This window comes from Hemiscyllium ocellatum, chromosome 5 (assembly GCF_020745735.1).
Source record: "Hemiscyllium ocellatum isolate sHemOce1 chromosome 5, sHemOce1.pat.X.cur, whole genome shotgun sequence".
NCBI classification, from domain to species: domain Eukaryota; kingdom Metazoa; phylum Chordata; class Chondrichthyes; order Orectolobiformes; family Hemiscylliidae; genus Hemiscyllium; species Hemiscyllium ocellatum.
In genome coordinates, this window is record NC_083405.1 from 114,531,135 (window position 1) to 114,555,945 (window position 24,811).

Sequence of the window (24,811 nt, forward strand, 5' to 3'; positions counted from 1 at the left end):
AGGCAGCCACAGCAACCAATTTGCCACAAAGCAAGATCTCACAAATAGCAATTAATCTGTTTCTGTTGTTTCCATTTCAGGGGTAAATGTTCAATGCAAATGAAACAAATTCCCTGCTCATTTTTATTTAGTATACCAAGAAGTTAGATTAGATTAAATTAGATTACTTACAGTGTGGGAACAGGCCCTTCGGTCCAACAAGTCCACACTGACCTGCCGAAGCGCAACCCACCCAGACCCATTCATTTACCCCTTCAACTCACACTACGGGCAATTTAGCATGGCCAATTCACATAACTTGCACATTTTTGGAGTGTGGGAGGAAACCGGAGCACCCGGAGGAAACCCACGCAGACACGGGGAGAATGTGCAAACTCCACACGGTCAGTCGCCTGAGGCGGGAACTGAACCCAGGTCTCTGGCGCTGAGAGGCAGCAGTGCTAACCACTGTGCCACCCAAAACTCACTAAGAGCAGATAGAGCTTCGGTTCAATATCTCATATATAATTCAAATATTTCCTTTCGCACTATAACCAAAGTGTAAATATAGATTATGTGCTCAAGTCCTGGAATAGGACATGAACCCATGACATTCTAACTCAGAAGGTGAGAGTTCTGCAATTCTGAAACTTGAAACGGATTTTCTGTTTAACTATTTATCCTGCTGCTCCATATATTGCATACATACCCAAATCAGTTAAAGAGCCAGCTAGATCTGCCTTTTGGAGTTCAACCACCACCTGAAAAAAAATTAGAATTTATATAGCACCTTCCACTGCCTCATCAACAAACCTCATTTATAAAGTACTATTTATGTAAAAAAGCCTCCCAAGGTGCTTCACAACAGTGTTATCAAACACAACTTGACATTGTGCAGCTAAGTAGATTCAGAGGATAGGTAAATAAACACTCTGTGTAAAATAGAAACAAACCAAATCCTGGAGAAACTTAGCAAATCTAGTTGCAATCTGTGAAAATAGAAATGGTTATCATTTCAGTCTGGTGTGACTCTAAAGATCAGTTCGACAGAAGATTCATACCAAATTTGCAGGAATAAATATTTCTGTCTTGCTGGACCTGCTGAGTTTCTCTGGCATTCTATATTTGTCCTTGGTTAAAAAGGTTGGTTTTAAGGAGTGTACTTAAAGAATAACAGCAGCACTGAGCGAGATAGAGAAGAGGAGAGGACAGAGAAGGAACTCTACAGCTTCAACACTTTTAATTCAGTTTAGCACTTCGATAAGCAGGGGTACTCTAAATCAGCCTGTCCCGTTGTTGCTTCCCTTCCCAACTCTCTCAACTGCTCTTTCGCCCTACTTGTTTCCTCATGCTCACTGCTCCTTTCCCTAGACCTTACTCACAGTGAGGGCTCAGGAAAAGGTCAGCAAAAGGGCATGATGATTGGCAACTAAATGTTCCAGGATATAGATGCTTCAGACAGGAGGGAAGTAAAATGCGGTTGGAGTTGCATTGCTGGTCAGGGACGATATCACAGCTGTACTAAAGGAGCACACTTTGGAGATCGTGGGTAGTGAGGCGTTATGGGTGGAGCTGAGAAATAAGAAGGGTACAGTTACACTGCTGGGGCTGTATTACAGGCCTCCCAACAATGAGTGTGAGGTAAAAGAACAAATAGGTAAACAGATTATGGAAAGATGTAGAGGCAATAGGGTAGCGGTGATGGGAGATTTTAATTTTCCTAACATTGACTCAGATGCACTTAGCGTCAGAGATCTGGATGGGGTAGAATTTGTAAGAAGCGTCCAGGAGAGTTTTCTAGAGCAGTATGTCAGTAGTCCGACGAGGGAAGGGACCATATTGGACCTGTTACTGGGGACGAGCCAGGATAGGTGACAGAAGTTGCGTTGGGGGATTTCTTTGGGAACAGTGACCACAATTCTGTAAGTGTTAGAATACTCGTAGATAAAGAAGAGAGTGGTCCTAAGGGAAGAGTACTAAACTGGGCCAAGGCCAATTATATCAAAATTAGGCAGGAGCTCGGAAATGTGGATTGGACACGACTATTTGAAGGGAAGTCCACATTTGGTATGTGGGAAGCTTTCAAAAATAGGTTAAAGATAGTGTAGGATAGGCATGTCCCATTGAAGGCAAATGGTAGGAAAGACAAGATTCATGAACCGTGGATGACAGGAGAAATTGTACGACTAGCCAAGAGGAAAAGGGAAGCGTACAAAAGGTTTAGGTAGCTAAGAACAGAACGGGCCTTGGAGGAATATCAGAAGAGAAGGACAAGTCTTAAACGAGGAATCAAGCGGGCTAGAAGGAGTCATGAAATAGCTTTAGCGAGCAGAATTAAGGAGAATCCCAAAGCATTTTATTCTTATATAAGCAAGCGGGTAACTAGAGAAAGGATTGGTCCACTAAAGGATAACGAAGGAAAGCTGTGTGTCGAAACTGAGAGAATGGGTGAGATTCTGAATGATTACTTTGCATCAGTGTTCACGGAGGAGAGGAACATGATGCATTTTGAGATTACAGGTAGAAGTTTGATTTATCTGGATCATGTTGACATAAGTAGGGAAGATGTGTTGGGTAGGCTAGAGGTTATGAAGGTGGACAAATCCCCAGGACCGGATGGGATCTATTCCAGGTTGCTGAGGGAGGCAAGAAACGAAATAGCTGGGGCCCTGACAGATATCTTTGTGGCATCCTTAAAAACAGGTGAGGTGCCGGAGGACTGGAGGGTTGTTCATGTTGTCCCCCTGTACAAGAAGGATAGTAGAGATATTCCGAGTAACTACAGACCAGTAAGCCTGATGTCAGTGGTGGGAAAGTTGCTAGAGAAGGTACTGAGAGATAGGATCTATTTATACTAAGTAAAGAATGGGCTTATCAGTGATAGGCAACATGGTTTGGTGTAGAGAAGATCATGCCTTACCAACTTAATAGATTACTTTGAGGAGGTGGTCATGTTGATAGATGAAAGAAGGGCTGTTGACGTCTTGTACATGGGCTTTAGTAAGGTGTTTGATAAGGTTCCCCATGGTAGACTAATGGAGAAAGTGAAGTCGCATTATATGCAGGGTGTTCTAATTGGGTGGACAAAGAACTGGTTGAGCAACAGGAGACAGAGAGTAGTAGTTGAAGGGAGTTCCTTGAAATGGAGAAAGGTGACCAGTGGTGTTCCACAGGAGTCAGTATTGGGGCCACTGTTGTTTCTAATATACATAAATGATCTGGAAGAGGGCACTGTTGGTATAATCAGCAAGTTTGCAGATGACATGAAGATTGGTGGAGTAGCAGAAAGGATAAGGGACTGTCAGAGAATACAGGAGGATATAGATAGACTGGAGAGTTGGCGGATGGTTTTCAATTCAGGCAAATGTGAGGTGATGCATTTAGGCAAGACTAATTCTAGTGCAAATTATACAATGAATGGATGAGCCTTGGGAAAAGTTGATGGGCAGAAAGATCTGGGAGTACAGGTCCATTGTACCCTGATGTTTGCTGCACAGGTGGATAGAGTGGTCAAGAAGGCATATAATATCCTTGCCTTCATTGGACGGGATATTGAGCATAAGAGCTGGCAAGTCACATTAAAATTGTACAAGACATTGGTTCGGCCGCATTTAGAGTACTGTGTACAATTCTGGTCGCCACATTACCAAAAGGATGTGGACACTTTGGAGAGGGTGCAGAGAAGGTTTACGAGGATGTTGACTGGTATGAAAAGTGCTAGCTATGAAGAAAAGTTGAGTTGTTTAGGTTTATTTTCATTAGAAAAAAGGAGATTGAGGGGGGACCTGATCGAGGTTTACAAAATCATGAAGGGTATAGACAGGGTGGATAGAGACAAGCTTTTTCAATAATGAGAGGTCACGCTTTCAAGGTAAGAGGTGAGAAGTTTAAGGGGGATATACGTGGCAAGTACTTCACACAGAGGGTGATGGGCGTTTGGAATGCATTGCCAGCAGAGGTGGTAGAGGCAGGCACGATAGATTCACTTAAGATGCGTCTGGACAGATACATGAGTAGGTGGGGAGCAGAGGGATACAGATACTGAGGAACTGACCGACAGATTTAGATAGTACATTTGGATCAGCTCAGGTTGGAGGGCTGAAGGGCCTGTTCCTGGGCTGTAAATTTTCTTTGCTCTTTGTTCACTGCACTTCACGTGCCTTAAGTTGACCCATAATGCCCTTAGAGAGTGAATTCCATGATTTTGAAGTAGCAACAGTGAAGGATAGGCCATATATTTCCAGTCAGGATGGTGAGTGACTTGGAAGGGAGCTTGCGGGTGGTAATGTTCCCATGTATCTCCTGCCCTTGTCCTTCGAGATGTAACTGGCCGTGGGTTTAGAAGGTGCTGTTTAAGGACTTTTGGTGAAGTTCTGCAGTACATTTGTAAACAATACACATTGCTGCTACTGAGCATCGATGGTGGAGAGAGCGGATGTTTGTGGCTGTAGTGCCAATCAAGAGGACTGCTTTGTCCTGAACGATGACCAGTTTCTTGGGTGTTGTTGGAGTTGCATTCATCCAGGGAAGTGGAGAGTATTCCATCACACACCGTATCACAAACATTCATTCCCACCCCATCCCCCATGCTGTCTCAGAGCTGGGAGATAGCTGTCGGCAGCTCCTCCCTTGTCTCCAATCTGTGCCTAACTTGCCCAGACTGGAGTAAATGAAGGCCTCCTCTGCAAGCCTGGAAGGCCATTGCCCTGGCTTCCCAGGCAGTTTCTTATCTGCTGGTCAAGCAGGTATTCAGATCACTGGTGACTCGAGGCCCTTAAGACGCCTTTAAATTGATCACATTAGTGCCGTAATTGTTGGTATCAAGAGGACTTTATTGCTGAGATACAAAGAAGGGGGAGAGAATCTTTCAAGGGCCAATTCACTCAATTACTTGCCCTCCTGGCCATTTCCGGCAGGGGGAGAATTGTGTCCATGGTTTTGTGAGGAGAGGATGGGGCAACCAAGAAGACTTATTCCTCACATAACCATATTAAACATGAGATTTTACTACTATTCCTGCTTTAACACTGGCTAGTAGAGTTTCTGCAACCTCAGGAAACCTGGTGTCTGAAGGAAGGTGAGGAGTGCAGATTGCAAAAGACAAATGCCTTACCAGCACTGCATACAAACAAGGAAGCGAAACAATACTTCAAACCACTAAGCTATCCAGCTAATGCCCTCACAACTGCATAGCCTGCTGCAAATTTTCCAAGTCCAATTCACCTCTCCAACTATTCTGATGTATCAAAACACCCAGTCCACTATCTTTATAGGAATCCCATCGTCCACTCAAGCCATGCTCCCCCCAACCATGTAATCGCAACATTATCCCCAATATTCCATCCATAATCTCCCGAAAGCTATTTATCTCTCTGCTATAAAAGAGAATGGCTTTTTCCCTCTGCAATGCCTATTCTAAACCTCGCAATTACTCTCCCCCCTTATTGCCTCTCTGCACTATCAAGGCGTAATGCATTTATTGTATTTTGTTTTTAAGCAACATAGTCTATTTGCAACATTAGAATTATATGTTTCTAGTCAGGTTATATTTCAAGAAAAGTTCATCTTCACAATCATTGGCATTAGAGGAATGCACAGTTTCCAGTTTCTCATCTTGACAAAAACAACTTTTACTTAGACCACATAATTTTCTTTCCCCAGACCTGTGGCTCATTCCTTTGACTCCAAAGTTTCTGGTACAAACACAAGAATTCAACATCAAATTGTCAGGATAAGGCTCACTGTGTCCTTTATATTCATCTTATCTTATTGAAAAAGCTTTCTAATTATTAAAGCTATGCTGGACTGTTAACTGTTAACATTTAAAACATTATTAATTAATTGAGTGACCAGCTCAAATAGTCATCAAATGATTAATTCCTGGTCTTAGAGCAGAGACTCAGGTACACAACAATGTATTTTTATGTTTAGCTTTCAGGTACTTCACAAACGGCAGGATTTGCATTTATTGTCCATAGCTGTTCTCATGTTGCAACTTCTTGAACATATGTAGTTCTTAAGCTCTCATTTAGTGCTAGACAAAGAATCTCTAAGTTACTGGGTCAAAAAGATGAAAAAAAATATGTCCATGTCAATTTGTTTTAAGACTCAGAAGGGAAACTAGAGATAACAGTTTATCCATACTCTTGATGGTTGAAGTTGTAGGGTTGTCAGCAGCTACTGAAAGAACCTTGGTAAGGTTCTACAGTGCATCCTAAAGAGAGTACAGTGTGCCATCAGTGGGTGATACAAAGTCCAAGTACAGGGCAGGACCTGATGGTGTTGAGCTTCTACTTTGATCCCACTCACCAGCTCATTTCCCAGGTACTCCTTAATATCTTTCTTCTTCAAGTTACTACCAAATTCCCTTTTTGTAAATAACACAGCACAGCATTTGTCACTTTAAGTATCATGCTTCAATTATCATCCAAGCACTTACAAATTGCAAACCTGCACTACAAAATTATACTTATTCCATCTTGCAAGTAAATTAGATTGTAAACGAAAAACATTTTTAAAAAAGTGAAGGTCAGACACAGTGTGATACCATGGTCACATGTTTAAGCACTAGTTAGTCTAAATAATGTGTTTCTCCACCAAAATCAAAGCCTTGGTTCATATAAACACTAGAATAAGCTGACAGCTCATAAAAAAGCCATAAACATTATAAACGATTTATAATGTGACTCATGAAATAGCAAACATCAAAAGAATTGGAAGAGGACAAGCTCTCTCAAAAATATGAAAAACTGGTTCAGGACTCAAACAGAGTATTGCTTATTTACAGTGAGGGAATGTTACTATCCAGTTCCAAGAAATTAGATTTTAAGTTTAATGCAATGTAACAATTTTAAAACTTCTAGCAATTCTGAATTAAATTATAGATAATTGAATGAAACAATTAATTGGATTAACTAAATAATAAAATAAACCATGACCAAAATAACTTGAATTTGAGAATAATATTTGGAGCGTTCTTCCAAAAACTTTAGTTCTATTTATTAAAACATTGTTAGGAATATTCAATAAATAGAAAAAAGTGAGACTTGTATAAATATACAGTTGATTCAAATGCAGAATTGTAAATTTCCTTTCAATTTCATTTTATAAATATTCTGATGCAAACAGAACTTAATTATTCTAATGCTAAACCAAAATAAAAATATACGTTCCAGAGTCACAAACTTTTACTGGCCTGTACTATAAATATTCATGTATTTTATTAATTCACCAATTGAAATAAAAATTAATTAGACTTTTATGTGGAGTAACATAACTTGTGCTTACCCACAGATTAAGCAAACCACCTTCATCCAGCGTTGCAAGTTGAAATGACAGGCCTGAACTTCCTTATGCAAAAAAAAGAAAACTGTTAAATACTAAAACATAAAAATATAATTGCTAACTATCCCAGTAAATTGGAATTATTTTGATTTCAACCACATAAATATATTACAAAGATAAAATTCTAAACTACATAATTAATCTTTAAGTACAATCACTGATGTCCTGTAGGAAACTTGGCTGCCCATCTGTTCTCAGCAAGTTCCCACAACAGGAAAGTGATAACAATTAGATTTTATTTTTTGAGCTGTTGATTGTAAAATAATTATTGACCAGTGAAGTGATTGTACTGAGGTCAGTCAACTTTATTTCATTGAATAGGAGTGTCCTGATTGGGGCTATTCATTTGGTCTAATCAGAGAGCCTTGGCTGATAAATAAAAAAGAGAGTGTCAGAGGTATTGCCACTCTGATAGCTGACTTTGAATAAGGTAGTACTAAAGTCATGAGGCAGTACTAAGTCAAGGACTGTTCATGTGCAAGTAAAATGTGACTTGATGACTGGACAGCAGCCTCTATGGAGAAATTTCAACCAGGGCAAGGGAGATAACTCCACTGCCCCTTATTGAAACAGTCTGGGATCTTACACATCTACTCAATAGGGTCTTCCTTAACATTTCATCCAAAAGATTACTCCTCCAACAGTTCGGCAGTGGATGGAGATTTGTACCAGGTGGAACCCTCTGTCTCCTGACTTGGGGATAATATGCTGACAACTGAGCCACAACTATGGTGTTCAGGTCACACGAATGTGGCAAGTTTAGTCTCAGTCAGGTTATGAAATGTATGTGCCAATCAGCAGGCAAGACCAATTCTGAAGTAATAGCAAAACAATTTGGTCGACTACTTTGTGGTTTTCATCTGCAGTTCAAAGCACGTAACTACAGAATCACAGATTGGCAAAATATAAGCAGGAATACAATTGTCTGCTGTATTGGTCATGAACACTGTAGAACATATTTAAATCTTGAATCAATAAGTGGAAAAGCAGTTAATGAAATTTAGGTGGAGTTTTCGTTGCTCTCATTATTGTCATAATTTCCAAATTAGTAGTTGTGTTAACATGGTAGACCTCAAATTAAATTGTCAATTTTAGTCTTTATGTGATTTTGTTCAGGCTGAAATGACAGGCCCTAAACATTTAATAATGGGAGAGACATAAAACAGGGTTAACAAGAAGTCCCATATTTATCTAAGTAAATAATAGCTAAATATAAATACATAAACAATTTTGTTTCTTTTTACAGCACATCATTGATTATAAAATATACTCAATGTAAACAAAATACACTAAAAGGATGTTGTGGAAGACAAATGATAATCTTTAATAGAAAAACTGATGGAAGACCCACAATGCTGACTGAAAACCAACCTTTCTGGGATGAAAAGAGTGAAAGCCCAACATCATGATTATCAAAGCAAGCAGATGACACCGGATAAACAGCTTTCACTGCACAGGAATGATTGACAGCTGTGAGAACACCATCTGTAATGAAAATTCATTCAAATAAAACCACATATCCTCACTTTTTTTTTTGGAGTTACCAATACTTAGTAAGTACATTTATACTGATTGCAATGTGGACTCAAATTATGAGGTTCAGGAAGGAGGCACACCACAATAGCAAACATGTTAACTATCAACTTTCAAATCCATTCAAATTGAGAATGCACGCATTACATTGAATCTATAGCACACAAGCAGATCACACAGCCCAAGTGGTTAATTTGTGCTAAACACTGTCCAACCCTCTGGACAATGAAATAACAAAAATCAGGAAGAATTTACCTTTGCAGTACCCAAAATATTTTAGAGGAAGATATTCTCAGGACTAATGAACAAAAGTAATGAAATGAGAACAAATTGTCTCTAGACATTGATGATGAGTTATATTGCTGACATGCCATCAATCTGTGTTTCAATTAAATTCACACAACAATTAAAAACTTTGGTGGTAGCTTACTATCTCAATAATCCAAAACAACAGTGATTATGACATATGGGATCATCTTTAATTCAGTAAGGCAGTCACTCCAACTGGTCACTGTCAATCTTTACAACTATGGAGGAGATTCTTCTCAGTTCTTGCTAAGAATCTCTAGATTCTTTTAGGAATTTTTGTGAAATCATGAAGGAAGCAACAGCTAAATGCTTTTTATCGGCAATAGTTCCACTTCAGAGTCAGCCACACAATAATTATAGTACACTACTTAGGTGAATTTTGCTCAGCAAATAGAGATCATTGAACTCAAACAGTAAAGGCAGTAGCTGTGCAGATTCATTGCTGTGTCTGACAGCAGTGTAGGTTTCTTTTTCTATTTGAATCACCGCCCATGAGTTCTCTGTCCTTTTTAAAGTGCCGCTGTTTTGATCTTTTCTTCCTCAAACATCTAAAACAGTGCAACAGCTTATATAACAGTAATTACTGCTCATGGAATACAGTGAAAACTAGCCATTTGGATACAGAACTGGCTCAAAGATAGGAGGCAGAGGGTGGTGGTGGTGGAGGGTTGTTTTTCAGACTGGAGGCATGTGACCGATGGTGTGCCACAAGGGTCAGTGCTGGGTCCACTGTTTTTGTCATGTACATAAATGATTTGGATGTGAACATGGGAGGTATAGTTAGTAAGTTTGCAGATGACACCAAAATTGGAAGTGTAGTGGATAGCAAAGAAGGTTAACTCAGAGTACAATGGGATCTTGATCAGATGAGCCCATGGGTCGAGGAGTGGCAGATATAATTCAGTTTAAATAAATGTGGAGTGCTGCATTTTGGAAAGGCAAAGCAGGGCAGGACTTATACTTTTAGTGGAAAGGTCCTAGAGAGTGTTGCTGAACAAAGAATTCCTGGAGTGCGGGTTCACAGTTCCTTGAAAGTGGAGTCACAGACAGATAGGATACAGAAGAAAGAGTTTGGTATGTTTTCCTTTATTGGTCAGTGTGTTGAGTATAGGAGTTGGGAGGTCATGTTGCAGCTTCGTTAGGACATTGGTTAGGCCACTTTAGGAATATTCTGTGCAATTCTAGTCTCCCTCCTCCAGGAAGGATGTTGTGAAACTTGAAAGAGTTCAGAAAAGGTTTACAAGTACGTTGCCAGGGTTGGAGGGTTTGAGATACCGGGAGAGGCTGAATAAGGTGGGGCAGTTTTCCCTGGAGCGTCAGAGGTTGAAGGGTGACCTTATAACATCATGAGGGGCATGAATAGGGTAAATAGGCAAGGTTCTTTTCCCTGGAGTGGGGGGAGTCTAGAACTAGAGGGCACAGGTTTAGAGTGAGAGGAGAAAGATTTGAAAGGAACCTGAGGGGCAACATTTTCATGCAGAGGGTGGTGCGTACATGGAATGAGCTGCCAGAGGAAGTTGTGGAGGCTGGTACAATTGCAACATTTAAAAACCATCCGGATGGGAACATGAATAGGTTTAGGATTTGTAGCAATATGGGCCAAATGCTGGTAAATGGGTCTAGATTAATTTAGAATATCTGGTCGGCATGGAAGAATTGGACCAAAGGGTCTGCTTCCGTGCTGTACATCTCTAGGACTCAATGACTTGAAAACATAGCTTCCTTTTTTTTTTATTTAAGCATGAGATATGAGAATTGCAAGCTGGCCAGTATTATTGCTCTTTCTAGTTGCCATTGAGAAGGTGGCAACAAGCTGCCTTCTTCAATCACTGCAGTCCACATGCCTTAGGTTGACCCACGATGCCCTTATGGAGTGAAATCCACAATTTTGACCTAGCAACAGTAAAGGATAGGCCATATATTTCCAGTCAGAATGGTGAATGACTTGGAAGGGAGCTTGCAGGTGGTGGTGGCCTCTTGTATCTGCTGCCCTCGTCCTTCGAGATGCAACTGTTTGTGGGTTTTGAAGTTGCCGTCTAAGGATCTTTGGTGAAGTTCTGCAGTACATTTGTAGGTAATACACATTGCTGCGACTGAACATCGATGGTGGATGGAGTGGACGCTTGTCGTGGTGTCACTCAAGTGGACTGCTTTGTCCTGGATGGTGTCCAGCTTCTCAAGTGTTGTTGGAGGTGCACTATCCAGGCAATTGGGAAGTATTCCATCACACACCTGACTTGTGCCCTAGATGCACAAGCACTGTGTTCCAGATATGATTTGATTAGTCCACTGTTAGGCTTTAAGCAAAACACACTTTATTCTTAGACTACAGTAAAATACAAACCAAAAAATTTAACAAAACTTTATCGCCACTGTAGTACTTAACAAAAGAATATATTGTTTAACTACTATTCACCTACTGCTCCAAGAAAGAAGCAACCCATAAACACATCCATGGCAAAAGCAAATTCAGCAAAACATCTATCTCCAGTCCAGTAGAAGGTAACACCAAAATAAACTTTACTACAAAAGAAGAACTCCAAGTTAGAGCAGAAAGAGCTGTATCTAGTAGTTTCAAATCCCAACTTTAACTAAAAGCAAAATTAAAACGGTGGGTCTGTGTGAACCTGACTCCATCCACCCATGCCTCTTTTGCTTAAATTAGAAAAACTCTTAGGGAACTCAAAGTGGTTTACCCACTGTTTTTGAAGCAAACATTCTGGTCCCAGGGTGATAACACTACTCTGCAAAAGAAATAGCACAGAACAAATCCCTTTAAAGGCACATATCATCACACCATAAATAGGGAGACCAATAACATACTCTTGCGCCACAAACTGACTATTTAAAATAGATTGTAGATAGATGTAGTTCCTCTTGGCCCTCTCAAATAGACCAGACAGAATATTGCGCCTGGACTTCAGACTTGTTCTATAATTTTGTCCTTGGAAATCACTCCACAAACGACAGTGACAGCATGAGTGCACCATAAAAAAAATTTCGTTTTGCTACCCATCTCCTGTTCTCATTCCCAAAAACAACAGATGGCCAGTAGTGAGAAGGATATGCAACCCACTGTCAGTACAGCCCAAATACTACTCAAAGAAGAACAAAAAATAATGACCCAAGATTGATTGCTCTTAAATATATTCATTGACATTTTCGTGCATGCAGAAAATACGCAATTAGGTTTTCAGCGTTTATGTAAAGATTTGTAGCTCAGGTGCCACTTGGCGTGGTTGTGGGTAACAACCCACCAGAACAAAAGACCCTAAACCCATCATGTGCAAGACAAACAGAATTTACAGGATTCCATGCAAAGACTTCATGAAACACTATGTCAAACAAACAGGTAGACAACTAGAAATCCACATCAACAAATACCAACTAGCCACTAAACACCACAACCAGCTGTCCTGAGTCGTCAAATACACAGATGACAAGGATCACAAATTCGACAGGGAGGGAAACACAACAATCATAGGACAAGCCAGACATAGGACAGCCACAGAACTTCTAGAAACATGGCGCTCAGCCATGGATTCGATCAACAAGCACATTGACCAATATACCAGCCACTACAACAAACAACCGGAGGTAGCAGAAACGGAACCAAACAAATTCCCAAAGATACAGTACAGCAGCACTTAACAGGAGGCTCCAAAGCACTGAAGATGTCACCCAGACAGGGGACAAAATGTCTGCAAATGAACTTCCCAACTCAGCGACCATGCCCACAATCACAGCAATTAGGTTTGTTAGACCTTAGATATCTTTTACAAATCAATATTGGTTCTCTTGAACCATTCAGTTGCTTTTGCATCTTTGACTTACCAGTTGAGAATGTTGGAGTTCTAAGAATCCACTCTTGGCCCCCAATCTGAAGAGCATAATGCATAGTGGAATGTTCACGAAGATCCCAAGCTATGACTGAACCATCTACTGTTCCAGCAAACACAGATACCACATTACTTGGGCCAAAACAGCAGCATTGTACCTGCAGTAGAAGTCACACTACATCAGCATTTACTTCAATATTAAGCTTTTAACATGATTGGATAGACAACTAGCTTGAAATCTGAAAAACAGAGTGAACAATCTTAATTGGGGGCAATAACTAACAGAACTCAATAGCAACCTATTGAGTCTGCTGCCTCTCACAATACAGAACAACTTAGTAGCATAGATGTTTGCAATGTTCGAACAGGTACTGACCATATCAAGTTACTTGTGCATATGAACAAGATAGAGAGAAGCATGTCACAAGTACCTTAACCTGTGAACATAACTGCATAAGAAATAAGCAGAGAAATAAGCCACATAGACCTGCTGACGTTCAATATTATTTACTTTCTATTCCAACTCCACTTTTCTGACATTCCTCCACATTCCATGATTGCATTAGTATCCTAAAAATCTGCATATATTCAGAACTGAGATCAATAATGTCTAATCACTCACAGACGTCTGGGATAGCAGTTTCCACACAGTTACAATGTTGAGTGATGCCATTAGACATCAATAGAGCCCGAAAAGAAATGCCTCTTCTTCAGTGACCATGCCTCCTAATTCAAACAGCAATTCATCATAACCACCACTGATCTGCAAATGCACTTGGCCAAGATCTTAATTGGACACAAGTCATATAAATAAACTGGCTAAATGAGCAAGGCAAAGGCTGCCTATGGAAAATAACTTCACTTCCATTTCTCTAAGGTCTTCCACCATCTGATTGTCAAAACTCAGTTCAGAACAATAAAAGGCAACTTGATTGAAACATTTACCCGTGTAATATTAATAGGTCGCATGGAGAAAGGATCTTTCCTCTTTTGTGAGAATCTAGGATTAAGGATCATTGTTAAATAAATAGGTGGAGAGAATGACAATTTTTCTCACAGTCATGAATTTTGGAACTCAGCTTCCATTGTCTCGAGAAACAGTCTTTTTGATATTTTTTAAAGGTATATAGATTCTTGAGAAATGAGGAGAGAGTGTTGAAAGGTTATAGAGGGTAGGCAGACAAGTAAATCAGACAAGTCAAGATGTTATTGAACGTGGAGCAGGGTTGAAGATCTTTATACTTGTTTTAATCTTGTATGTTTACATGTTTCTAATGCATCGATCCCTATTTGCCTGGACAAATGCATCTTCAACAACACTCAAAACCTCTTCTGAAATATTGTGCCCAGTTCTGGTCACCCAATTATATGAAGGATATTATCAAGCTGGAGGGCGTTCAGAAGAGATTTCTGAATGTTGCCAGGTGTGGAAAGTTTGAGTTATAAAGAAAGGCTGGATGGACAGGGATTTTTTTCACTAAAAAGTTGAAAGGTGACCTGATAGAAGTTTATAAAATAATGAGAGGTATAGATAGATATAGATAGTTTATAAAATAATGAGAAGTTTGGCTGCCTGACAGAAGGCAGAGAGTTGGGATAAAAGGTTCTTTTTCGGAATGGCAGCCAGTGACAAGCGGTGTCCCGCAGGGTTCAGTGTTGGGGCCGCAGTTGTTCACATTATATATTCATGATCTGGATGAAGGGACTGGAGGCATTCTAGCGACGTTTGCCGATGATACGAAGTTAGGTGGACAGGCAGGTAGTACTGAGGAAGTGGGGAGGCTGCAGAAGGATCTAGACAGTTTGGGAGAGTGGTCCAGGAAATAGCTGATGGAATTCAACTTGAGCAAATGCACTTTGGCAAAAAGAATAAAAGCATAGACTACTTTCTAAACGGTGAGAAAATTCGTAAAGCCAAAGTACAAAGGGATCTGGGAGTGCTAGCCGAGGATTCTCTAAAGGTAAACATGTAGGTTGAGTCCGTGATTAAGAAAGTGAATGCAATGTTGTCACTTATCTCAAGAGGGTTGGAATATAAAAGCACCATTGAGCTACTGAGACTTTATAAAGCTCTGATTAGGCCCCATTTGGAGTACTGTGTCCAGTTTTGGTCCCCACACCTCAGGAAGGACATACTGGCACTGGAACGTGTCCAGCGAATATTCACACAGATGATCCCTGGAATGGTTGGTCTAACATACGAGGAACGGCTGAGGATCCTGGGATTGTATTCATTGGAGTTTAGAAGATTAAGCGGAGACTTAATAGAAACTTACAAGATAATACATGGCTTGGAAAGGGTGAACACTAGGAAATTTTTTCCGTTAGGTGAGGAGACTAGGACCCGTGGACACAGCCTTAAAATTAGAGGGGGTAAATTCAGAACAGAAATGCGAAGACGTTTCTTCAGTCAGAGAGTGGTGGGCCTGTGGAATTCATTGCCGCAGAGTGCAGTGGAGGCCGGAACGCTAAATATTTTCAAGGCAGAGATTAATAGATTCTTGATGTCTCGAGGAACTAAGGGCTACAGGAAGAATGCGGGTAAGTGGAGTTGAAATGTCCATCAGCCATGATTGAATGGCGGAGTGGACTCGATGGGCCGAATGGCCTTACTTCCACTCCTATATCTTATGGTCTGATAGAGAAAAAACAACTACTATCAACTCTAAGAAAATGGAATTTCAAGACTCGGGTGCACATTTTTAAGGTGAGACAAGAGAGATTTAAAAAAGACATATGAGGCAAACTTTTTACACAGAGGGTGGTTTGAGTGTAGAATGAACTTCCTGAGGAAGAGGTGAATGCGGGAACAATTACAATGTTTAAAAGACATTTGAATGGATACATAAACAGAAAAGGTATGGAGGGATATGGGCCAGGAACAGACAGGTGGTACTAGTTTAGTTCAGGATTATATTTGGCATGGACTGGTTGGACCAAAGGGTCTGTTTCTATGCTATTTGACACTATGACTCTATGATAGTTATGGCATCCTATTCAATATGTTAAGGATTCAATTCCTCCACCACCATTGTGCCACTACTGAAGCCTGTATCATCTGCAAGTTGCAGCACAGCAACTTGCTCGGGGTTCTTCAGGAAACCTGCGAGCTCTCCTACTCAGCATAAACAAAGCAGCAGGGTAAGGGAACACCACTACCTGTAAACTTCCCTTCAGTTACACATCATCCTGTGCTTTCATTGTTGCCAGTCAAAATTCTGGAATTTCCTCCCTAACAGAATGGTGGACATTCCAAAAATACACAATATTCAGCAGTTCAAGAAGATAGTATACCAATACTTTCTGAAGGACAAATAAATGCTAATCTTTCCAGCCAAACCCACTTGTGATGAACAAACAAAATAATTCTGGACACTAAAAGCAAAAGCAGGAGTAAGAGCTTTACAAGCTCTTAGTGACGCTGCAAGAGTTAATGAACAAGGAAGCAATGAAGGGAGGCAATAGCATAGTGCTACTATCACTGGGCTGGTAATCTAGAAACACAGGCAATGTTCTGGGGACTCGCATTTGAATCCCACCACAGCAGATGGTGAAACGAAATCAATAGAATCTGGCATTAAAATTCTAATTATGACTGTGAAAACACTTTTGATGTCCAACTAGTTTAATAATGATCTTTAAGAACACAGCACTATTATTAATATTCAATGGTACATCTGACCATGATGGTATCGACAGAGGTGACCAAGACACAGTCCTTGTGGAGACGAAGTCCCATATTCACAATAAGAATACCTTCCATCATAAGTGTGGCATTATGATTGTGCTAAATGATAAAAACCTTTAACAGATCTAGCAACTCAAGCTTGGCATTTAGGAGGTAGTATGGTAGAACTATTTCCAAACAATATGAAAACTCAACCTGATGTGTCACTCAATCTATCATTATCATCAAACCAGGGGATCAGTCCTGGGTCAATGAAGAGTAAAGGAGACTATTCCAGGAACAACAAAAACCATGATTACTTAATTTAAAAGGTCCCACAGGAAATTTGGGCAACAATCTTCACCACCAAGGCAAATTTATAAAACCTACTCTTGTTAAATTAGAAGTAGCTATACGTCACAGAGCCCAGCTCTTTAGAATTGCCCAATCACATTTCATATATGCTCCTTAGAAATAGCATTTCGTATTTATTTCCTTGCTAGAAATTGCTGGAATTGAACTGGTAGGTACATCCCAAGGATGTTACATGATTGTAGCTTGCTGCTTAGGCTTTTATAAAGATCTATTTTGCTTTTATGAACAGTCTCTACCCTTAAAAGTAAAATATTGTAAGAATCCATCACTGCACTCAGGTTTATACCCATTGTGATTTACATAGGCACACACACTAGAACACCACTACTCCATTACTTACTGATTCCGGTGTGTAAATGATATTAAGAGGATATACTTTTTCCATCAAAGTTTATCAAATGCATGGTGGCACAGTAGTTAGCACTGCTGCCTTCCAGTGCCAGGGACCCAGGTTCAATTCCAGCCTTGGGCGACTGCCTGTGTGGAGTTTGCATGCTCTTCCCTATGTCTGCATGGGTTTCTTCCCACAGTCCAAAGATGTGCAGACTGGGTAGATTGGCATGTTAAATTGTCACAGTGTCCAGGGATGTGCAGGCTAAGAGAATTAACCACAGCAAATGTGGGGTTAAGGGGATAGGGTGGGATGCTCTTCGGAGATTAGTGCAGACTCAATGGGATGACTGGTCTTTATCTGCACTGTAGGGATTCTACAAATTATCGATAATTGCATCCATTATATTATCTGAATAAAAAAGACTTGTTTAAAACTTTCCACAGACCTCAGACTCACAGACAAGGATTTTCTGAGGTGCTGATGGTTCCCAGATATTCCAGACGCAAATCATGTAATTGCTAGCAAGTTGGACAACCCCAGGCTCTTTAGGAAGACTATGGACTGAAAGCAGAGTTTGTCTCTGGACTTGTGAAAAATGTAGACATAATATCTCACGACCTACAAAAGAAAACACAAAAAACACATTTGCCATTTGGAGTATCACTGAAGTACAAACATAAAACTAGCTTTCAGTGATTATTTGTAGAATCCTGAGTAAGCAAATTGCATAGTATTGTATTTATCAACATAACTTAAGAGAATATATGTACTACAATATGTCATTAAAAAAAATGATGACATAGCTCCACCAAGTGGTAAGGTTTGAGTTGGCAAATCCTCAGCTTACCAGTGCAAACTCTGAGAAGATAGTGTTGCTGGACAAGCTGATCGAGATGATGTACAAAATGTTTAGCAGATGACTGAAATGAAAATGCTATCAGTCACATGGAAACTTCTATTAGAGCTAGTTTGGCTGAGACTAGATTCGAGCAAAGAAATAAATACATTTCAAAGCGATAACTTTGTCCTGCAAGCCTGAATCACAACAGAACTACTGTATATAGAACCTATAAAGTAATGAAACACCCAAGGTATTTCACAGGCACTTTATAAAACAAAAAGACCCACAACCACAAAGGAGACATTAAGTAAGATGACCAAAATTTTGGTTAAAAAGGTATGTGTTAAGGAGTGTCTTAGAAGGAGAAAAGTTAGGTCAAGAGGTAGAAGGAGGGAATTCCAAAACTTGGGTTTTCAACAGAAGGCACAGACACCAATTAAAAATTACTTGCTTTGCAATTTCGTTAAACAAACGACGTATGTGAAAAGAGAATACAAATTTCAAATAAATGTTTATATTCTTCTCTTAAACATGCTCAAACTGTTTATTACCATGTAAAAATGGCAAGTTGACATTCAGTTGAGCACATCCATCACTGACAGACAAACTGGCTGCTTTTGACGGTACATTCTGACTGGCGTGGTCTTCTGCCTCATCTTCTTCAAGTAACACGGAGATTACCTGTCAGTATATTACAGTGATACTGTTAGCAAACCAGGAAGATAACACACAAAAATTAACACCCCCATACAGTAACAGCTCAATCTACCATGCACTTTTTGACATTGAAAACAATCAGCAGTGAACAATTGCATAGGTATTATCAAAATGCATTTGTTTAAAGCTTCATAAGGACAATATGGCTATATTGAACAGTTATTCTTCCTATTTTGTTCAACACTTAAATTAAACCTATCAATGCAAGGCATTTTAATTTAACTGATCAGATAAAATTAAATTAGATGTGAGAATCTTGCCAGAAATATTGTAAAATAACATGTTAGGTCATAGTGCTACACATGTAGAATACAACACCTGACAAGCAGATTTCAGGAAGTCAGTCAGTCTCCGAGAGTCAACATTTTTGGCCATTGAATCCAAGGACAAAGCATCTTTAACATTAGCACCTGTTCAAGGAAGGAATATTAAACATTAAAACCATTCGCTTAACATTCATACAATTTCAATCCTTGTGTTTGTTCACAAAAATTAATACAATCAAGACTGATCAAAACAAATGATTGAAGAAAATAAGCCATACATCAACCAGCCAATAGAAATTCTTTGGAGGAAAGCACAGAGGCACACAATTAAAAACAAATAGATGCACATTTTTTCCTCTTAAACAACGTTAACAAAATAGGAAGAAATTACATTTAGTGCCTTTTACAAGCTTGGGGAAGCCCAAATCATTTTACAGCCAGTAAGTACTTAAAATGCAGTCATTTGGGAAATACAGTAGAGACTTGCACATAGAAAGGAGAGGCAATGGCCTCGTGGTATTATTGCTCAACTATTAATCTAGAAAACTAGAACACTGTTCTGGGGACTTGGGTTCAAATTCCACCACAACATATGGTGTTGAATATGAATTCAATTTTAAAAAAATCTGGAATTAAAAGTCAACTGATGACCATAAAACCACTGTCAACTGTTGGAACAACCCATCTGGATCACTAATGTCTTTTAGAGAAGGAAATCTTCCATCCTTACCTGATCTGGCCTACATGTGACTTCAGACCACTGCAATGTGGTTGACCCTCAACTGCCCTCTGAAATGGCCTAGCAAACCACTCAGTTGTATCAATCACTAGAAAGTCACAACAAAGAAATTAAACCTGATGGACCACCTGACATCGACCTTGGAACCGGAAAAGACAACAGAAAAACCACAAACAGCATTATCAACCTTACCAACAACTGGGGTCTCATGCCGAAATCAGAAGAGCTGTCTCACAGACTAGTCAAGCAACAACCTGACACAGTCATTCTTACGGAATCATAGCTTACAGATATAAATCCAGACACCACCATTACCATTCTTGGATATGTCCTGTCCCACTGGCAGGACAGACCCAGCAGAGGTGGTTGCACAGTAGTATACAAGGGGGTTGAGTTGCCCTGGGAGTCCTTGACATCAACTCCGGACCCCATGAAGTCTCATGGCTTCAGGTCAAACATAGGCAAGGAAACCTCGTACTGGTTACCACACACTGTCTTCTGTTGGCTGATGAATCAGTATTCTTCGATGTTGAACAACACCTGGATGAAGCACTGAGGGTGGCAAGGGCACAAAATGTACTCTATACATTTCAATATCCACCACCAAGAATGGCTCGGCAGTAGCATTATTGATCGAGCTGGTCGGGACCTAAAAGATATAATTGCTAGACTGGGTCTGCGGCAGGTGGTGAAGGAACCAACAAGAGGGAAAAACATACTCGACTTCATCCTTACTAATCTGCCAGCCACAGAAGCATCTGTCCACGATAGCATAAGTAAAAGTGGCCACTGCACTGTCCTTGTGAAATGAAGTTCCGTCTTCACATTGAGAATAACCTCAATCATACTGTGTGGCACTATCATTATGCTAAATGGGAAAGACTTCAAATCCATCTAGCAGCTCAAGACTAGGCATCCATGAGGTGCTTTGGGCCATTAACAGCAGCAGAACTGCACTCTAGCACAATCTGCAACATCATAGCCTGGTATAGCCCCCACTCAACCATTACCATCAAGTCAGGGGATCAACGCTGGTTCAATGAAGAGTGCAGGAGTACATGCTAGGAGCAGCATTAGGCATACCTAAAAATGAGGTATGAGCCTGTTGAAGCAACCAAACAGGACTACTTGAGTGCCAAATGGCATAAACAGCAAATGATAGACAGAGCTAAGCGATCCCATAACCAATGGATCAGATATAAGGTCTGTAGACTTTCATATTCAATCTTGAATGGTAGTGGATAATTCAACAACTCACTGGAGGAGGAGGCCACACAAACAGCCTCATCCTCAATGATGGAGGAATCCAGCACATCAGTGCAAACGATAAGTCTGATGCATTCGCAACAATCTTCAGTCGGAAGTGTTGAGGGGATGATCCATCTTGGGATCCTCCAGTGGTCCATAGCATCTCAGACACCAGTCTCCAGCCAGTTTGACTAACTCCACGTGATATGAAGAAACGCTGGAAGCACTTGATACTGCAATGGCAATGGCCCTGATAACATTCTGGTACTGAAGACGTGAACTCCATAACGTGCCGCTCCCCTAGTCAAACTCTTCCAGTACAGTTAGAACACTGGCATCCACCCAATAATGTGGAAAATTGTCTAGGCATGTCCTGTACACAAAAAACAGGACAAATCCAACCCAGCCAATTACCATCTAGTCTACTCTCCGCATTCAGTAAAACGATGGAAAGGATCATCAACAGTGCTATCAAGCAGCACCTGCTCAGCAACAACCTGCTCAGATACATCCTGTTTGGGTTCTACCAGGATTACTGAGCTCCAGATCACATTACAGTCTTGGCTCAAACATGGACAAAAGAGCTGAATTCCAGAGGTGAGGTGAGAGTGACAGCATTTAACTTCAAGGCTGATTTGACAGAGTATGGCATTAAGGAGCCCTGGCAAAACTGGAATCAATGGGTATCAGGGGGCAAACAATCTACTGGTTACAGTCATGCCTGGCACAAAGAAAGGTGGTTGTGCTTGTGGAGGTCAGTCATCTCAGTTCCAGGACATCTCTGCAGGAGTCCCTCAGTATAGAGTCTTAGGCCCAACAATCTTCAGCTGTTTCATCAATGTCCTTCCTTCTGTCACAAAGTTAGAAGTGGACATTTTCACCAATGATTGCACAGCGTTCAGCACCATTTGCAACTCACCAGATACTGAAGCTATGCTCAAATGCAACAAGATCTGGACAATATCCAGCCTTGGGTCAGCAAGTGGCAAGTAACATTCACGTCACACAAATGCCAAGCTATGACCATTACCAAGAAGAGATACTCTAACCACTGCCCTTGACCTTCAACAGTATTACCATCACTGAATCCTTCACTGTCAACATCCTTGCAGTTACCATTGACCAAAAAATCCAATGGACTCACCACATAAATACAGCAGCTACAAGAGCAGGTCAGACACGAGGGACACTGCGATGAGCAACACACCTCCTGACACCCCAAAGTCTATCCAACATCTGCTAGGCAGAAGTCAAGAGTGTGATGGAATACTCCCCACTTGTCTGGATGAGTGCAACTCCAACAACACTCAGAAGCTTGACACCATCCAGGACAAAGCAACCCACCTGATTGGCACATCTGCAATCCCTCCACCAACAGCACTCAGAAGCAGCAGTGTCGACGACCTACAAGATGCACTGCAGAACCTTCCAAACCATGACCACTTCCACCTAGGAGGACAATGGCAGTAGGTACTTGGGAACACCACCACCTGCAAGTTCCTCTCCAAGCCCCTCACCACCCTGACTTGGGAACGTACTGCTGTTCCTTCACAGACATCCGGTCAAAATCCTGGAAATCCCTCCCTACCGGCATTGTGGGTCAATCCAGACATTCAAGAAGGAAGTTCATCACCATCTTCTCAAGGGCAAATAGGGTTGGGCTATCAATGTTGGCCAGCCAGCAACACCCAAGTCCTACAAATGAATATAAAAAGTCTAAGTTATAGGCCAGGCCAGACCCCCTCAAAATATTTCAAGAAAGTAGCCCAGATCCTAACTTTGCGAGTTATTTTAAGTAGGTGTAATGTGGATATTCCAGGAGTGACGTAGCTGGCTCAGCCACTTAGTTTTAAACAAAACAAAAGTTATTTGCAAGATTACCAAATGAAAGATGAACAATAAAGAGAATACAGAATAACTTAATCAATCCGAAAACCCAGCAGATTGTCCCAACTTAATGATGCTGTTCCAAATTCCTGCAACAATCCCCATAAATGCCCCATGGCAGAAAAGGTAAAATCCAACATCTTTGTCTTACAGAAGAGGGTCACAGAATGAGATGGCAGAGAGATTCAGCATGGAACACCTTCTTCCATGTAGCTGTTTCTTTGACCAGCAGCCTCAAAACTGACCGATTGCTTTCTCTGAACAACGAGACTGCTAAAACAAAACAAAACTAGAGATAAGCTAATCTGGGAGAACTGGCCGCCTTCCTTTCATTGCCCAAGTGTTTTTTTTTAAACTTAAAAGCTTCCTGAAGTAGATCAACCCAGACATTTCCAAACCTGTATTTTTATGACCTCCTAAAAAATAACCAAGGCAATATAACCCAGTTAAAGGAGCAGCATCATCACACTACAAACAGCAATGTCCAAATGTTTGCTTCTCTATTCTTCAAAACTATGCCATGGAAGCTTCCTTCATGCACCAGAGAGAGCACTAATTTTAAAATATCCCCCACAAAATGGCGAATGCTAAAAAAGCCCACTTCATTAAGAAATGCAAAGACATGTCAGTCTATCGTCATCCCTTAAGGCCTGAATCTTCACTCCCAAGTCAGTATTGGAGAATTGGAACATTACATGACTCAGAAAAAAAAACTACAGAAGTTGGAATTTTCGTTCCAGCTGGGGTCAGGCTTCAGAGATGCCATGGAAAGAATTCAGATGCTACAAAGTATGAAGGCCTACTTGCAAAAGACTAGCCTATGCTATGAGTCTCGATTCTAACTGCAAAGAAAATAAAACAAAAACACTCCAGCCCTCACCCTTCACATCCCTCACTGCCTCATATACTCCAAATGCCCAGCCATGCCAATTTAATGGTCTCCAGCCACCTCTCATGACCTTGTCAACCAAGCTCACAGTCTCACGTACGTGCTAATTTGTCCCCCTCCATCCACTCCAATGGCTCAAATATCTTCCATGCAAACCTTAATCCCTCAACTCAATAACTACACTCTCTTATAGCTATCCGCCAATCCATGATCCACACCCATAACACTTTTCTGGATGTAGGTTTGCTTGCTGAGCTGAAAGGTTAATTTTAAGATGTTTCGTCACCATTCTAGATATCACCTTTATTGAACCTTTAAATGAATCACTGGTGGTGGAGCCCGCTTTCTATTTATGTATTTAGGTTCAAAGTTTGGGAGAAGATTTGTAGCTTGGGTGCTCGTTGTTGTGGTTATGTTCGCCGAGCTGGGAGATTTTGTTGCAAACGTTTCGTCCCCTTTCTAGGTGACATCCTCAGTGCTTGGGAGCCTCCTGTGAAGCGCTTCTGTCATGTTTCCTTCGGCATTTATAGTGGCTTGTCTCTGCCGCTTCCGGTTGTCAGTTGCTGTCCGCTGCAGTGGCCGGTATGTTGGGTCCAGGTCGATGTGTTTGTTGATAGAATCAGTGGATGTGTGCCATGCCTCTAGGAATTCACTGGCTGTTCTCTGTTTGTCCTGTAATAGTAGTGTTGTCCCAGTTGAATTCATGTTGTTTATCATCTGTGTGTGTGGCTACTAAGGATAGCTGGTCGTGTCGTTTCGTGGCTAGTTGGTGTTCGTGGACGTGGATCATTGGCTGTCTTCCTATTTGTCCTATGCAGTGTTTTGTGCATTCCTTGCATGGGAT

General features: G+C 40.8%; 1 protein-coding gene across 3 annotated transcripts in view; it reads right to left on the reverse strand.

Moving 5' to 3' along the window:
* The window catches only part of dync2i1 (dynein 2 intermediate chain 1), a 98,071-nt gene that overhangs the window by 12,266 nt on the left and 60,994 nt on the right, over positions 1 to 24,811 (reverse strand). For all 3 annotated transcript variants that reach the window (XM_060825608.1, XM_060825607.1, XM_060825606.1), the window contains 7 exons: positions 19,257 to 19,348; positions 18,773 to 18,902; positions 17,826 to 17,998; positions 13,000 to 13,162; positions 8,695 to 8,808; positions 7,267 to 7,328; positions 689 to 740 (listed from right to left, as the gene is read on the reverse strand). In XM_060825608.1, coding sequence (XP_060681591.1) covers positions 689 to 740; positions 7,267 to 7,328; positions 8,695 to 8,808; positions 13,000 to 13,162; positions 17,826 to 17,998; positions 18,773 to 18,902; positions 19,257 to 19,348 — 786 coding nt within the window. The remainder of the gene's footprint in view (positions 1 to 688; positions 741 to 7,266; positions 7,329 to 8,694; positions 8,809 to 12,999; positions 13,163 to 17,825; positions 17,999 to 18,772; positions 18,903 to 19,256; positions 19,349 to 24,811) is intronic.